Source organism: Anoplopoma fimbria, chromosome 5 (assembly GCF_027596085.1).
Source record: "Anoplopoma fimbria isolate UVic2021 breed Golden Eagle Sablefish chromosome 5, Afim_UVic_2022, whole genome shotgun sequence".
Classification (NCBI taxonomy): domain Eukaryota; kingdom Metazoa; phylum Chordata; class Actinopteri; order Perciformes; family Anoplopomatidae; genus Anoplopoma; species Anoplopoma fimbria.
The window spans coordinates 15731904-15748241 of record NC_072453.1 but is presented as its reverse complement, the minus strand read 5'-3'; the positions used below and the strand labels follow the sequence as shown (position 1 = coordinate 15748241).

The 16338-nt window shown below is 41.1% G+C and overlaps 1 protein-coding gene across 1 annotated transcript in view; it reads right to left on the bottom strand.

Moving 5' to 3' along the window:
• Nucleotides 1–8129: 8129 nt before the first annotated feature.
• svild (supervillin d) overlaps nucleotides 8130–16338 on the bottom strand; it is a 34324-nt gene continuing 26115 nt past the window's right edge. Inside the window, 19 exon segments of the mRNA XM_054598859.1 lie at nucleotides 8130–8666; nucleotides 9058–9213; nucleotides 9785–9897; nucleotides 10102–10245; nucleotides 10936–11091; nucleotides 11195–11328; nucleotides 11418–11625; nucleotides 11786–11888; nucleotides 12066–12220; nucleotides 12524–12824; nucleotides 13072–13207; nucleotides 13416–13591; nucleotides 13809–13954; nucleotides 14210–14224; nucleotides 14227–14356; nucleotides 14487–14623; nucleotides 14902–15063; nucleotides 15800–15972; nucleotides 16116–16299. Coding sequence (XP_054454834.1) covers nucleotides 8580–8666; nucleotides 9058–9213; nucleotides 9785–9897; nucleotides 10102–10245; nucleotides 10936–11091; nucleotides 11195–11328; nucleotides 11418–11625; nucleotides 11786–11888; nucleotides 12066–12220; nucleotides 12524–12824; nucleotides 13072–13207; nucleotides 13416–13591; nucleotides 13809–13954; nucleotides 14210–14224; nucleotides 14227–14356; nucleotides 14487–14623; nucleotides 14902–15063; nucleotides 15800–15972; nucleotides 16116–16299 — 2816 coding nt within the window. The 3' untranslated portion in view covers nucleotides 8130–8579.

Genomic DNA, 16338 nt, shown 5'->3' with positions numbered 1-16338 from the left:
ATAAATGTATTTTTTATTATTGCATTTGACTTTCTTCAAAATGTACTAAATATTCTTCTGAGGGAGCTTTCCCCCGGACACTGCTAAGGGGTCTGAGGTCCACCAACCGTAGTGTCAAAAAAAAATTGTCAAGAGTTTATTATGTTGTTTGGTACACTGCAATACAGAGCAGACAGAAATAAAGCAAAAAAATATACGCCAAAATATTTATGTAAATAATAAGTGAGTTAAGTAAGGGTACACCATGGACAGGTCGCAAGGCTATCACATGACTGACATATATTGACAGACAACCATTCACACTCACATTCACACCTACAGGCAATTTAGAGTCAATTAACCTCATTTGCATATCTTTGGTATGTGGGTGGAAGCCGGAGAACACAGAAAAAACCCACGCTGACACAGAAAACAAAACACACAAAATTGAGAGGAACTGTGGCAGGTCAGAAAAAAAAAACCTGCCTGTAATTGCAAAACATATTTGCAAAAGGAATGGATTCAAAATCCAAACTTCTAACACCGTCGGCTGAGACTTGAGATTCAATTCTGTGCTTCTCTTAACCTCATTCAGATACAGAACTTTTGGCATTAGATTGTCAAGCAGCTCAACTACCACAATAATGGACGTCTGCTACCCGGGTATTACATTACATTACATTACATTACAGTCATTTAGCAGACGCTATTCAGAAAGACAAGGTCAAGTACATGTTACTTTATGTTAATTCAAGCCAAACAGATTGTGGTCCTCTTGTCCTCTGCATGAGTAGTCATGCCAGAGCCACAGCAATATTTTGTCTAAAAAACCCCTCTGGGTGACTTGATGGCCAGGGTCAGTCTAAATGGTTTTCTCTCTCTCTCTCTCTCTCTCTCTCTCTTTCCAGCAAATGGATTGAATAGCAAGAGGATGATAAACAGGTTGAAATGATGGATGCGTGAGGGAGGAGGATCTTTCAATCAATCTGTCATCCGTAGTTCCCCTCCCATCCGCAGGAAACAGGACTGATGTCATGGTCGATACAGGCAGGCTTTTGTCCCTGGGAGAGATGTGTGTGTGTTTATGCGTGTGGTGTAGGGTACCTGCTTTTGTGGGAACTAAACAAAGTGAATGGGAAGGTTAGGAATCAGTTCTGGTTTGTTTGTTGTTGTTGTTGTTGTTGTGGAGGTGTGTGTGTGTGTGTGTGTGTGTGTGTGTGTGTGTGTGTGTGTGTGTGTGTGTGTGTGTGTGTGTGCGTATGTGTGTGTTTGAATGTGTTGTGCTGAAGTTAAGTGGGCAAACTATCACCATCTGCTGCCTGGAAACAGCCGCTGACATTAAACATCAGACAATATAAATGGTCACTGCGGCTTTCATAATCCAAAACATGTGTTTGCTTGTTTGATCTCATTTTCTTACAACAAGATCACCTCCCAAAAGACTCTTAAGATTCTATCAAGAGAAAAAAAGCACACTTTAAAGTTTCTTTTTTAATTATTTGTCCTTTTTAACAGAAGATATTTTGACATGTCACAGTAGGAGCAGCACAAGTGCACATAATACAATGAATAATGGCTCAATTCTATTTAGCTGCCTCAGTTTCAGGCTCCAGGTGTTGTATTGTTTTGTATTGCCATGACTACCACTTGAATACAACAGAGCCAGAGTTATTGTTATTAGTGACACCGGTGCTCTTCCTACTTAGAAAAGTCAAAATGTCTGCTGTAAAAAACTTCTATTTACATATTTGTCCATTGGGGAAAATATAGTTATAACTAGAGACCATCAGCTAATTGCCCCTTCCCCACTTCCTACCCCTCTACTTCTGGCGTCCTTGCTCAAAGTCGGCCCGGCGTCGGCCATCAGACCTCTGGAGCTCGTCCAGAAAGCTGCAGCACGTCTGGTGTTCAATCGCCCCAAGTTCTCCCACACAACTTCCCTTCTCCGTTCTCTACACTGGCTCCCTGTAAGAGCTCGCATCCAGCTTAAGACTCTGGTGCTAGCCTACAGGGCAGTGAAAGGAACAGCTCCTTCCTATCTCCAGGCCTTGGTCAAGCCCTACACCCCCGCCCGACCACTTCGCTCTGCTGCCTCGGGGGCGATTGGGTCCCTGCGCTGATCCACCCGGTCACAGCTTCTTTCTGTCCTGGCCCCTCAGTGGTGGAATGAACTCCCCACTGACGTCAGGACAGCAGAGTCGCTGCCCATCTTTAGGCGCAGGCTGAAAACTCACCTCTTCAAGAAGTACTACCCTGAGCCTTCCTCGTAGCACTTATTGCACTCGTATTAGTTGTTGCATTACTGTATTCGTATCAGTTCGCTGCACTTATTGAATTTGTATTTGTTTACTGCACTTATCCTATTCGTATTAGTTTGTAGCACTTACTATATTCGAATTAGTCTGTTGCAATTATTGTTTTCGTAGTAATTTGCCTCTGCACTATACTTTTGCTCTGGTTTATGCTTTAAGATGCTTGTTTAAGAAAGGAGATGCACTTATGACTTCTGGTGACTAGTAGTTCTCTTGAATACCTATGTTGAACACACTTCCTGTAAGTCGCTTTGGATAAAAGCGTCTGCTAAATGACTGTAATGTAATGTAATGTAATGTCCTTCATTACGAACTCAACTAGACACCCGTACAGTTTCGTAACTGCATCTGGCCCTGTTACTATGCTGGCATGGCAACAAAATCTCTCCACAAGCATTCAAAACCACTTCTGTGGTAGTTCCTGCTACAGTAAGTGTCTCCAGACACATTTTACCACAATCACAGACACAAACAAACACGTACTCACACACACCCACAAACAAACAAACAAACACACACACAAACACACAAACACACAGACTCACGAGGTGAAACAGTCTGTCTTCCTAAAGTTGTCACCTGTTGCATTAAGAATAAATTAAATAACTTCTAACACTAAAAGCTGCATCTACACCTGTTTGAATATATATTTTTTATTTTCAGATTTATTGACATCAAGCTTGTAAAAATGGCTTTCTTCATATCCAAGGTCATGTTGAAGAACTATTCTGCTGAATGCACCACAAGTGGGAAATCCTACATTTCATTTGGGGATGAGTTGCAGGTCCAGCCTTCAGACTGCTGAATTGAAAACAGCATGTGTGAAAAAAAGAATCCAAACTCAAAGGCTCATGTACTAGCTTTGTAAGAGCTTTCCACCGCTTCTCACGGTCTTTGTCAGAGATATTTGTTATTGTGTGACCACAGTTGTGTCACCCGACACCAGGACATCTGAGCCAGCTTTAGTCACTGATGGAGCATGTCCAAAATCCATATTACATACTAAATCTAAGCAGGTTTTGAGTGTGTAGTGTGTTTACACTAGAAAAGAGTCTATATAAAAGTATACTCAAAGCAAACAGTGTGCATAATTAATACGGTTATTGAATGTACTGTTGACGCAGTCTATTCTCCAACAATGCAATGCACAAAGGAAATGGAGGAGAACATTTCATTTTGGGTGGTTAATGGAAAACATTTTTTTCAAAGTATTTTGAAAATTCAGTATACTAATTGCTAAAACTATGACGATTTGTATTTATGTAGTAAATACAGTGTAGAATTAGCATGTACTATTGGATTTGGGAAACGGTTATGAGATGAGCTGAAGTTGTAAGCCTAGAAAAAGGCACGTCCGTGGATCTTTGAGTTTAAGTTATTTTGTCACACAAAAGAAAACTATTGTCTGGAAACTATAAGTGCCATTTAGGACTGCTGATTGTAAGACAAAATACTTTGTGAATATGGTTCATGGGACAATGATCAGAAACAGCACCAGCCTCAATACAGGAACTGTCACATTAAGTGGTGTTTCTATTTTAAGTCAAAAGCAAAAAAAAGTTTCCCTGATGTGATTCATACCTGATGGATCAGTATATATTCTCAACATGTATTCCATCGCTGTAGCTCGTGAGCAGTTCTGGGAGATGTTGGCGAGCAGGAATCCAGAGCCAGAGTGCTGCTGGGAGGAAAGCAAGAGAGCACCATTGATTAGCAAAATGATCACCTTCGTTCCTACCGATTCAGGACACACAATAGTTAAAATAGTTTTTTCTGTCTGTAAATATTATATTTCTGTTATTGTTGTTTTTCTACTGTTTTTATTGCTTATTTATAATACTGTTTTTATTGTTTTTTTTAATTTTAATTTTTCATTTTTATCTTGTCTTTCTTTACTATGTCTCTTGTGTGCACTTTAACTCTATGCTGCTGTAAGCCTGCACATTTCCCCGCTGCGGGACTAATAAAGGATTATCTTATCTTACAAACACAAATACACAGACATCCAAGGTTATTGCAGGTTTGTTTCACTTCAATATTGGCTGAAACACTCAGAGTGTACTATGAATTGTTCAAGGCCTTAGATTTCCCACATAAAGCCTTTTTCTTCCTCTCCAAGTGAGCCAGGCACTATTGCTTTGAGAGTTTTTGAGTCTGAAGGACTCACTTATCTTCCTCAAATGTTCGTCTCTGCCTCCAGCTAATAAACATCTTGCAGTGAAAGAAAGCTCATAAAGAAAAAAGAAAATTGATCGGCTCTCTCTGAGCTAATCAATGCTCCTAAAATATCTCTATTGGATGTGGCGTTTATTATATATTTATCTTTTATTATCCTGGTGTTTTGTTGATGTATTCTACTCAGCAATTATGACCTCATCACATATTTCGGCATAAAAAAGAAAACACAAACAAAAAAGCATTATACTGGTATTCATGTGTAATGGTTATATGTGTTTTTGTCTATTTCAAAGTTTGGAAATCAGCACAAAGGAGCGCTCCTATTCACCAGGGAATAGGAGCGCTATGACAGTTTTGGCAAAGTTGAACGGCTGAGGTAAAATGCAAAAAACAACAAAAATCTCCTGGCTACTGCTGCCTAGAGTCAAATGTAGCAAACACACGTGACGTTTCATGTTGTAATGGTTGTGTCCAATGAATAAGAAACATTTGCAGAAGTCTCTACCTAATTCACCATTTAAAAAAACTGCTTTTTTAAAGACATTTAAAAAAAGTAGGCTTATTTGCTTTCATGCTGAGAGTTAAATGAAGTCGTATAACATATTTCTCAAAATGTCAAACCAATCATCTGTCTGTTAACAGTGACGGCTGGTTTAACTTTAGTAAAACATGAACCACTTTATCTGAAAAATGCAACCTGTAACTTCAGTTGTACTTGTGTCATTGTACAACATACAAGTTTGTGCCACTTTTGTAGAATTTAGAATGAGAAAATCTTGATTTTTAAATTGGCTTTAGTTTATAAAATATCACTAAGGGATTCAGGCTGAGTTGATGACACCTTCAGGTTCATGCTCAGTCAAAATCTGGACCCTGATCAAAGACTAAACTATTTTTCCCATCCAGGGCTGCCCATTCGGCTCCATCAGTTATTACTCAAGGTGATCTGCCTTGGATTGGCAGCTTCATTGTTTGCCTGCATGTCAGTTGCATTGTGGGCCGCTGTGGCACCTGAGCCAGAAGGCAGAGGGATGCAGATGATGAATGCTCACAGGAAAGAGAGTCGTTAATAAATAAACAAACAAGCCACCCATTCGCTGTTCGAGGAAGCGTCGGCTACCTCCTGCCATCTGTTGTGGAAATAACTCTGCTGCTGCCTGTTTGTTAGCATTAATGTGACAGGAGAATCTACAGTATTAGTGATAGACCATTTTACGTTTGAATATGTGTTTCCTTTATTAATAATGCATAATTAATACACCCTTAATACACACCTATCTCTATGTGTTAACAGTACGTCGGTGACCCTGAGTGTGTGATGCACAGATGTGCTGCATCACATCGTTGAGTCATGAAGAACCTTTTGGATATTATGACTGTTTTTGACATAATTGTTTGAGAATTTTTTTCAAAGACCGCCAAAAAAATGTCTATGTTTGATTTTCTACTCATCACTTATTGATTATGTATGACCCAAAAGGCTGCACAAATATAAAGGGAGAGCTTTACAGAATGGAGAGGACAGACAACGCCGCCTGGTGGTTAAATATGAACACCACTGTCACCGTTTACTTAGTGTAGTAATAATAATAATAATAATAATAATAATAATAATAATAATACTTTAATTTTATATAGCGCTTTTCTAGATACCCAAAGACGCTTTACATAGGGCGAAGACAAACAAAACAAACAAAAAAAAAAGAACACAAAGGAGCAAACAAAACAAACAAACAGAACATTTAAAAAAAAAAAAAGAAGAAAACTGGAGAAGCTGTGCGGAATGAGTCATGTAGTGGAGGGTCGGGAGGGAAAGGGAGCAGGGGTTAGCAGGTGAAGGCGAGTTTGAAGAGGTGGGTTTTGAGGGCTTGTTTGTAGTAGCTTACAAAGAAGCATTACTGAGTCGGCTTCAGAAGGTAATAAGGTAACTTTATGGGCAACAAATGAATAAAGGATTCATTATTTCCCCTAATGTTATTCATGGAAGTGTGGGGGCTTTGAATCAGGATTTAAACTTTCCTGTTAGTAGAATAGAACTTAAAAGGGTACTCAAACTAGTTAGGTGAATGACTAAAATGTCACAGTGGCTATTTGTAGGTGCTACTGGTCACTTCTAGAGACGAACCTATCGAAAATATCACACAAAGCTGTCATGTCAGTTCCCCTCTGTTCGTTTTCATAGTTTTACAACCCCAAAAACTGTAAGCCAGCCCTGTGGTGGGCCTGGAGCTGGACAGTCTGGAGTCAGTGGGTGAGAGGAGGATGAAGGTCAAACTCAGAGCCATCCTGGACCATCCCTCTCACCCTCTCCATGAGGAACTGTGGCAGCCGGGCAGCTCATCGGCTCATTCCACCAAAGAGCAGGACGGTGCCCACTGCCATCAGACTGTACAACCACAGCGGAGAGCACAGTCTGTCATCCTGCTGACCAGGCCAGAAGTTGGTGGAAAGCTGAGCTAAAAGGATACTAAATGACTTACATTTCATAAAGTGGACACAAACGTGGCTCTAAATGACTGCCAATGTTGCTCCGCATCTGCTGGGTGTGTAAATATTGCACGTTTGTTAACAAGTTGCCACCCAATTTGCTAACAAGCTAATTTGTCAGCTTGTCTCCGCTTCTCGTCAAAGTGGCCAACAAAAGCGTATTACAGCTGCTCCATTCTTTTTTTGAATGAAATCCAACACATAGCTTTTAAAGCTTCTAATGAAACTACATTATATCATAAGGAGACATGTTCTCATAGTGGACATGTTGACTTGTCTGACACAGATATTATTGATAACATAAATACTGGTTGTGTTCAGTTCCAGGGCTCTGCTATTGTGCTCACTGGCGGAGCTTTCTGACAACATGCTGTGTAAAAGACAATCGGAAGCAACTTTCTTAAAATATTTTATTTAAAAGGGAATCTTGAGCATTATTATCTCATTTCCCTACCACCAATGTTTACTGTTATGTGCCATGAAATACAAGCTGGCCTGGAAGCTGTTTCCACACGCAATGACGATTTTACGTATCACAAAAAAGGATGCATGCTGCAACAAATTAAAAAACGGTTGTTAAGAAAAACTATTTTGTGAACATCATGCAGAGAATTTCCTTATTCAGACATCACAGGCAGTCATATTAACAGTATAGTTTAGCATTACATCACATTTGCAGCACACACTTTTGGTGTCAGCTCCAGCTATAAAGGCAGTTTATACTCAACAGTTTCTCTCTCTTACATACCCACACACACTTAATACTTTTAAAGTTGAACATTTACACACTCTCGCACACACCGATACATAAAAACATGTATAACAAGACAAACAGATTTGGTCCCTGACAACCAGTTGATCAGAGGGCAGTTATTATTATTAACCATGAAGTTTTCAGTACCAAACTTGAAAAAAAATGTTACGGGCCGGTTTTAATGATGCTGACAACATTCAGTCTCATCAATGTGATGGTTGCAAAGTCACGGTTAACGGTTCATGTTTCAGTTTTCTTTTGGAGTTGATTTTTTCACACCCACATACAAATACATGTACAATTAAAATAAAAACAGAATATATTTGCTGTTCAAACTATACGAGTCAGACGTCTTGGTTTAAGACCACGGTTCTTTTCAATCCTCCACAAATTATAGGGATTGTTCTAAGAACTTCGACTTGTCAATATTTTTGCTGAAGGATTAAATCCCATTACACAGAGCTTTCTTTTCCCATGAAATATAAAAATCAATGAACTACTCCCTCAGTTTTAACACCACAGGCAATTCTCATACAAACGCAGTTTCACATGAAAATTGACACAGTATGGTGTCATACATAAAAACACATTCATTAATAGTATATTACATATTTATAATGCAAGGGTAACTATTTTTTACCATACAAGGAAAACATCTTGCTATCAAAAAGATTAGCAATTGCACATAATGATTGGCAATTTGTTTTGGAAGTTATTCAAAATAGATCAATATTTCAACAAAATTGTATATTTGCTGATCTTATACTTTACAAAATGAGGACATCATTTTCTCTCAAATGTAAGAAAAGCTGCTGAGAACAAAAAAAAAAAAAAAAACAGGCAGATTTGTGTACAAAAAGATGTGTTTTTTAAAACAGGCCCTTGCTTTTCTTCAGATTCTTTTGCTTCCAGTTTGGCAGTGCGTTGAACTCAACTCGACTCATCTCCAGAAGTGTCTGAAAAACATCAAAGTAAGAGGATAACAAATGTTACATGAGGCCTGATATAGTAATAAATATGTGACAGCATTTTGGTCCAGGTGGGCAGAGTGCTGTGAGAAAATGTTTTCAATTGAAAGTGTTTAGCACTATGAAATGTGTACATGTATATTTGCTGTATGATGCATGTATATTCCATACAAACACGTGTGAATGTCTGATATTTTTATCATTTTAACAATTTCACTTTTTTTATTTGATTAAATGATGAGTGCTCAACAGTTTTGTTTGATATCATTTTTAAGTTTGAGTGAATCAAATTTCTCAAAAACTGCAATCAAATAATTTGACCTAACAATGCATCATTTTTAAGCCTTAAATCCTATTTGAGAGCAGCCAGGTGCCCTACCTTGAAGTCCGGGTCGGACAGGTAATCCTCCAGCCGTAGAGGGTCCACTCCCTCTGGTAGCGATTTGCTGGTCAGCTCCTCGATGGAGTACTGCTGCTTACTGAGCTGAGACAGTGCATCCTTTACTAACATCACCTTGTTCTTGGGGCTCTCCGTCTGCGCACACATATCATTTACAGTAAGTAAACAAAAGCAAAACAGAACTTTTGTAAGTTTCCAATGCCTCCATTTGTGTGACACAGAATTATACATGTTACATAACAGATTTAAATAATATTAAAATATAGGCAAATGGATAATCCCAGCAGGAAATAATACGGCGCTGTGGAGTTTACTGAGGCTGGGCTGACACTGGTTTCAATCCAAGATGGAGGATTTATGCCTGCTTGCCACAGACACAAGAATTTAGGCATTTACACTTTACATAACTATTCTTTTCATTTAAAATCTTTGTTTTGCTCTGTTCACTGTCGTCTGTATAATTTCTTCACTTTTTTTCTCTTCACTGACTTTACACTAAACATACATACGAGCTTGAACTAGAACTATCTGGGTCATGACACTATCTGAACAGATCTGGTTGAGTGAGATGATTTGGATTCTTTCTAGTGTCATATACTGTACATGGACAACACTCTCCTGTCTTAGTTGTGAAATACTGGGACAGCTCTCCTAACCCCAACTAAGACATCACAATAAATACAAAAAAAATAAAGAATTATCCCACCTTTGAAGTGATACTGGTGTCCTTCTCCCAGTATGGGAAGATGTTGGTGAAGGTGAGAGGTTCACAACCTGCTAGGACCAGATATGCCAGAGGGGGGCGCCGAGGGTTCTTCTCTATAAATCATAGTTAGGAAAAATATGTTTTTGAGTTCAGTTCAAAACTCAGATATCTACAGTAAGGGGGACGAGTAATGTGTGCTCAAAATACCCATGGCATTAAAACAAAAGCATTAGCAGCATTTTTTTAAGACAAAATGTCCGGATCAATTATTGTATATACAGACTATTTAGCTCCAGTGGTTGTCTGTGAACTCTGACCTTTGCAGTACTGCAGCACAGTCTCCATGGCACACTTCCTCTCGCTGTTCCAGCGGATCTTTGCAGAGCCGGTGCACTCTGTGTCGTCAGGCTGCCAGCCCTGCCACAGGTACACCTCCATACGGTTATCCAGCAGGAACAGGGCTGGAGAAGTGAAGACGACAGAGCACTTACATGTACATCCAGTAGCACTGAGAGGTAACATGGTCCAGGTAATGTTAGGCAGACAGTAAGAACAGAACATATCCACCAACAGAGAAACCTGTGAAAGAGTCTTTGAAACACACAGGCACCTTATTGTTATAGTTTCAGTCCAAGGCCCAAAAGGGAACAATGTGTCACTGAATGTTCCTGTAATTTGTTTGGTTATGCTTCTTTTTGTGCGCCCTTGATGAGAATCCAGCCAAGGCTCTTTCATTTTTATTTTTTTACAAAATATCTCAGATTCACATTAAGGGTGGCTATAAAAAAAAAAAAGAACAAACACTGTATTCTTCAGGAAAAATGACTCCCAAGTGGGCAACACTTCAAACTATGGGAGTTACAGCACAGTCACTGACAACAAACCGAACAAAGAGAATATTCTTTAGAAAATAGGTTTAGGTTGCTGGTAAATACATTCAATTAAGTACATCTTCTTATTCAGGCAAGGACAAAACATCTTTCAGATACATTTCTTTTCGAGAATTGACTTCAACATGCTATTAAATCTCATTAACATCTCAGAAGTGGTTTTATTCCATAAAGAATTTCTAGTTTCATAGAATGCATCAGACAAATAATTAACATATTATTCACTGAAATGTAACATTTCTACAGGTGTGTGTGTGGTACCTGGCTGATGTGCGGAGTAGAGGTTCTCCTGCAGGAAGGGCATCGCCATGACTCCCTCCGTCACTCTGGCTGGATACAGCCGCTCCTCCCCTTCGAACACCCCGGAGCTGGCGCTCAGCCGGAACAGCCGCGGTGTGAAGTTGTACTTCCCTGGATCTGGAGACAACACATACACACATCTTGTCACACATCAGCTCACACACCGAACACAAGCTGCCAATAAAGATCTATTTATCTATTCATTGGTGTGAGGACGCACCTTGCAGCATACAGTCGTAGGCCTTCTTTTCCTGCGGGCCCAGAGCCTTTTTGAACTCCGCGGGTTCAGATCCTTCCTCCACCTCCTCAACATTCAAGCTGCTGGTGCTGCTCAGACCCAACTCTGAGGGATACCTTGAAGACCCAAACACAGAAATACTGTTGGTCCACGACATTATGTCCATCCATAGATCATCTATTAATCCATCTGCCTTTTTTCTTACCTCTGGGTTATTTTGTCCGCAGCTCTTTTTGACACCTGCCTGGCCCCCGCATGTGCTTTACAGCCGTGCCACAAGTAGAGAACGCCATTCTGAGCATTAAGAAGCACCAGGCTAGCTCGAGAGCGCAGACTGGCATGCTGGCAATCTACCTCCACCAGTGAGGCCTCCACCTCTGCCTCACCACGGACACAGAACAACCGCCAGCCAGCTGGAGACGTGAACCAGACATGGTTAATAATTCAGTGTGTTTATTTGGCATTAAGAATTGAAAAGTGATCAACTGTTTGATATAGTATTTTATAAAAGGAACTAGCAGTGATACAGTACATCACTGAAAACAATCAACAACATTTTTTAATTTTTTTTACCTGTGTGGTTGGCATTATCTTCTCTACTGCCCTTGTGGATGATCAAACCTCCCTGGAAGAGCTGCAGGAAGCACGGAGGCTCTTTTCCCTCACTGACCAACACCTGGACAGCCAATCAGATACAACAAATCAGGTTTGATCACACAGCTAGTCATCTTTTTATATAAAGTTAATAGACGAATGGAAGAAACACTAGCTAACTGTGGGTTTTAATTGAGATCTTTACCATTAAAAAGGACATTTTATTGAATGTACGTAGCTGTGATGAACTGATACCCACTTGTGACCCCCTGTGGCTGCCCAGCTCCACTGTCATCAAAGCAGATGTTCCTTTCTCGCTGATGCTGGAGTGTCTGCCTTGCCAGAAAAAACAGGCAGTCCTCTCTCTCCCCGGAGCACCGGCACTTAGCTCCCCGGGTTTCTGTCGCTTACCCACTGTCAGAACAAAACAGGAGTTAACCCAGTGCATACAAATCAGGATTTCTGCTTCCTTCAATGTAAAGCTAAAGAATTTCTTCTTTCAAACCTTGTTAACCACACTTAAATGTGCTTCTTCCCTCTAAGCACAAACGCTGTTCTTTAGTTGCACTCCATCACGACTAAAAAGTGAAGTCAGGCAGATCGATGCCGTTAATCTTCTCACCAGGTCTTACTACTTTGTCACCATATTAAAACCTCCTCTTTAACACGTCTGCTGTTTGTTCTTTAGGCTACCTCTGTGCCAAAGACACGACTCACCCAGTGTGGTGATGGAGTACTTCCAGCGGATGATGTAGGTGTCACACTCGTGCAGTTGGCCCACGCTCTCAACAGGCAGCTCCTCCTCCCCGTGCTCTTTGATGTGCCAGGCGTCTACAGCGACCGTAGCCAGCTCCGCCTGCCGCCCGTCATCCGCCCTCACCAGGCCGTGGCCCCGCTGGACGTTCACGCCCTCCAGAGCCGTCTTCACGGGCTGCGGCTCGTTGTTAAGCAGGGCCTTGGCGTCACACGGCTGCAGTTCCAAGTCCAGTGAGGGGCGTTCAATGGAGTGGACTGGGCTCTGAGCAGACAAAAACATTCTTAGTTGGTTTCCAATGTGTTGCATTTGTCAGGATATTAATGAATTTAACAGCAACAGAAGAAGTGTTTCTTATATATTCCTTTAAAACTGATTGTCAGATACCTGCAGATCAGCAGCCAACAAGAAAATAAGACATGCAGATGAATGAAAGCTGTCACTGATTCACATATAACATGAACGCAGAGTCACCGCTAATTTAAAAATCCCAATTCCTTATCTCTTCTACCTTGATTTCATCTGCTTGTGCCGCTTCCTCCTTCTTCCTCTCGGCCCAATCCAGGAACTTCTCTCTGAACAGGGCGGTCTCATTGTGCTCTGACAGCCGGCCAAACAGAGTCCAGCTCGGACGACCTTCCCCCTGCCTGGAAATCACACAAAAAAACGTCTCCTCTATGCAGCTGTACCGGCAAGATAAAACCACTAGGGGCTACAATAACACAACAAATCATTTTACAACTTTGCTCTCCGATAAGGCTCACTTTATAATCAGATAAAACTGCATTTATTAAGTAAAAAGCTAGACAGATAGATTAGATAGATTCAGACAATACAAAAACATGTGACACTCACTGAGGCACATCCGAATTTGCGAAGGAGGCATCTAGAGGGTTGACCCTGCAGCTGCTGTAGTCGAAGCTGCCGCTGTAAAGCTGTTTGCCCAGTTTCACTGCAACTTTTCTGTCACCCAGAGGCACGTCTTTCCCGTGCCATACGTACACTTCGCCGCCAAAGTCAAACACTAAGACCTGGTGTGGGGTGTTGGCAGCAAGGGGAAGAGAGAGAGGAGACGGATGGCAGGTATTACTACATGCAAAAACTGATACAATGTGTATTCAAATGTCTGTCTGGACTATCATTTCTACCTTCTATTTCCACACTTTCTAAACAAGTCCCAGACTTTTCCAGGTTTAAAACTAATCAAAATTTCACATGAAGTCCCATTACTGCGAGTAGGCATGTTACCTCTTTAGAGTCGAGCAAGGTGACACTTGGAATGGAGGCCCAGGCTTCTTCATGAGGCACCAGTTTCTCTCCGTGGAGTCTGTACACCCCATTAGAGTCCAAGACACCGCATTCATACAGTTCATCCTCCTCTGGCTCCCCGGCCCCTATAACACACACAGACAGCACAAAAAGCAGAGTAAGCATATGTGTAGGGCATCAGGGTTAAGAAATGAAATCCTTCAAATGCTGAGGTGTTCTAAAGTAAAACAATAGCATTATAATATCAACACGTATTATAAGACAAGGGCTGCAGTTTAAAATACGTTAATTACTCATTTTGTGGTAATATGTTTGTGCCTGAGCTAAATAAAAACAGCTTGTCATGATGTTGGAGAGACAGATTATGTTCGAGTATGAACCTCTGTACTGGGTTTTCCTCCCAGCAGGCTCCAGAACTCTTTGGCCCATCTGCTGTCAGTGTTGATGCCCTCCTCCAGCACCGTCACCTGGGAGGCCTTACAGCCGAGGTCCCTCTTGGCCTGGACATACGCTGCCATCTCCGACGCCTGGCCACACAAAGCGTATTGCACATGTCACATCTGTATTCTAGTGGAGAGTTCATCGTTCTGCGTCATCACCTGTGTGAATATTCTAATCCAACAACTGGTTCTGGATTCTGTATGCAGGGTTCTCTACCTTCGCTTTCTCGATCACGTTGGCAAACTCTCCGCTCCACATATAGCAGTGCTTCGGTGTTATGAGGAGGAAGCAGTCGCCGCTGTTTAAAGAGTGGGCTGTTGGCTCCACCAGGCGCACCTGGACGTGCCTCCGACCTACAGACAATGACAAGGCAGTTTATACTTCCAGACCTCAGTAGCTTTAATCTGAAACATAAATCGCCGGCATAGATCTTTGCCATCTTTGCTATCATTTGTTTGAGGTTCATTAACTTCACATTCTGAAGGAATAACACTTTAACAGCAGTTTTAAGTGTTATGCAATGTGCTTTTCATCATAAATGGTTATGGCTGATATAGCATCATACATCATACCCCCTTCAACAGATATTTACAGGAAACAAACATGTTATTTGCATGTGTTGCTGGCTGACCTTTGATGCGAATGAGCATGAGCTTGTTGAAAGGCAGCGTGCTGTTGTTGGTCACAACATCGGTGGATTTCACGCTGCGCAGGTTGACCTTGCGGAAGTTCTCCTTGCTTGCGAGGCCGGCCAACGCCACATCAGCCAGGTTTGTTTTGGAGTGTTTTGCCACTTTGAGGAAGAGAAAGGAAGAGGACGGTGACTTTGAGAAAGAATCACAGTTGAATTGACACACTGATCTTTACTATTCCTTGATCTATCTGACAATCTAGCTATTTTATAACAAATAAAGACCAAATTTAAAGCATAGATAATAAGAGCTGGAACCTGTTTTTTTATTACTTCTTTTATGTGAGCAGTACTAGACAGCTTCCTCTTCTTTATCATGTAACCTGTAAAAGGTTCACTGAGGCCAGACTGGTCTGTGAATACTATCTATTGAGAGGTACTAAATACAGGAAATACGCAAGTAGTAGAGTAAACTGAAATTTGAATATCAGTTCTAGAGTACAGCTTATTTGCATCCAGCTTCATATTTTGCTTTCATGCATTGAGTTCACTGATAATAAACAACATGAGCTGTGTTTTAGGGGACAGGAGACAAAGTTTTTTGTTTGCAATTGAACTGAATGTAAAATGTAAGTCACATTAATGTCTGAGAGATGTTTTACCACTGAAACTAGTGAGTATTTTTGGTAAAAAATACACAATAGTTTTTGCTATTGTTTTAGCCTTTATGTTATTGGACTTTCAGACACCAGCAGAGCACACTGCATACTTCATAAACCAAGTTTTGTCGTGGGTTAAACTTTTGGTGATGCTTGAAAGCTGTCGAGCCAAATAAGAGTCTTAAGTCTCGCTTTGGTGAGAACATTCATAGCGCCAGAGTCAGTATGAGCAGTCTTACTCCTCTCCACTTGGATCCTCTTGGTCTCCAGTGAGGCCACGTTAAGCCTCTGCTCAGTGTAGACCTGGCGGATGTCGTTGCGGGCGGCCAGAGCCCGAAGAGGATTCCTGGAGCCCTGGTTCCTTCTGTTTGGTCGTACTGCTCGCTTGTGTTCTGCTACAGCTGAGGTGAGTCTAAAGAGATACAAACACAAAACAGTGGTCATTTTACATTCAAACGACCAAGGACCTGAGAATGACTCCTGAAAAAAGTAAGGAGTCATTCAAATTGTCAAAAATAATGTAATTCATTATTTTAATGATTTTTATAAACTAACTTTGGTGAGTCGGCCTGAATCAGGCTAAAGTCCTCCTCCGTCAAAACCAAACTGGAGTCATGGAGTGTGGATGGTGACATAGATTTGTAGAAATTGCCAAACGTCTCATCATCATCCAAGGTCATCACTTCTTTTTCCGTCTCTGCCGTCACCTCCACGGTGGAAGTCCTGCTTTTGCTCACACCTGACCCACCCATCATGGCAGGAAGCAGGAAGGATGGAA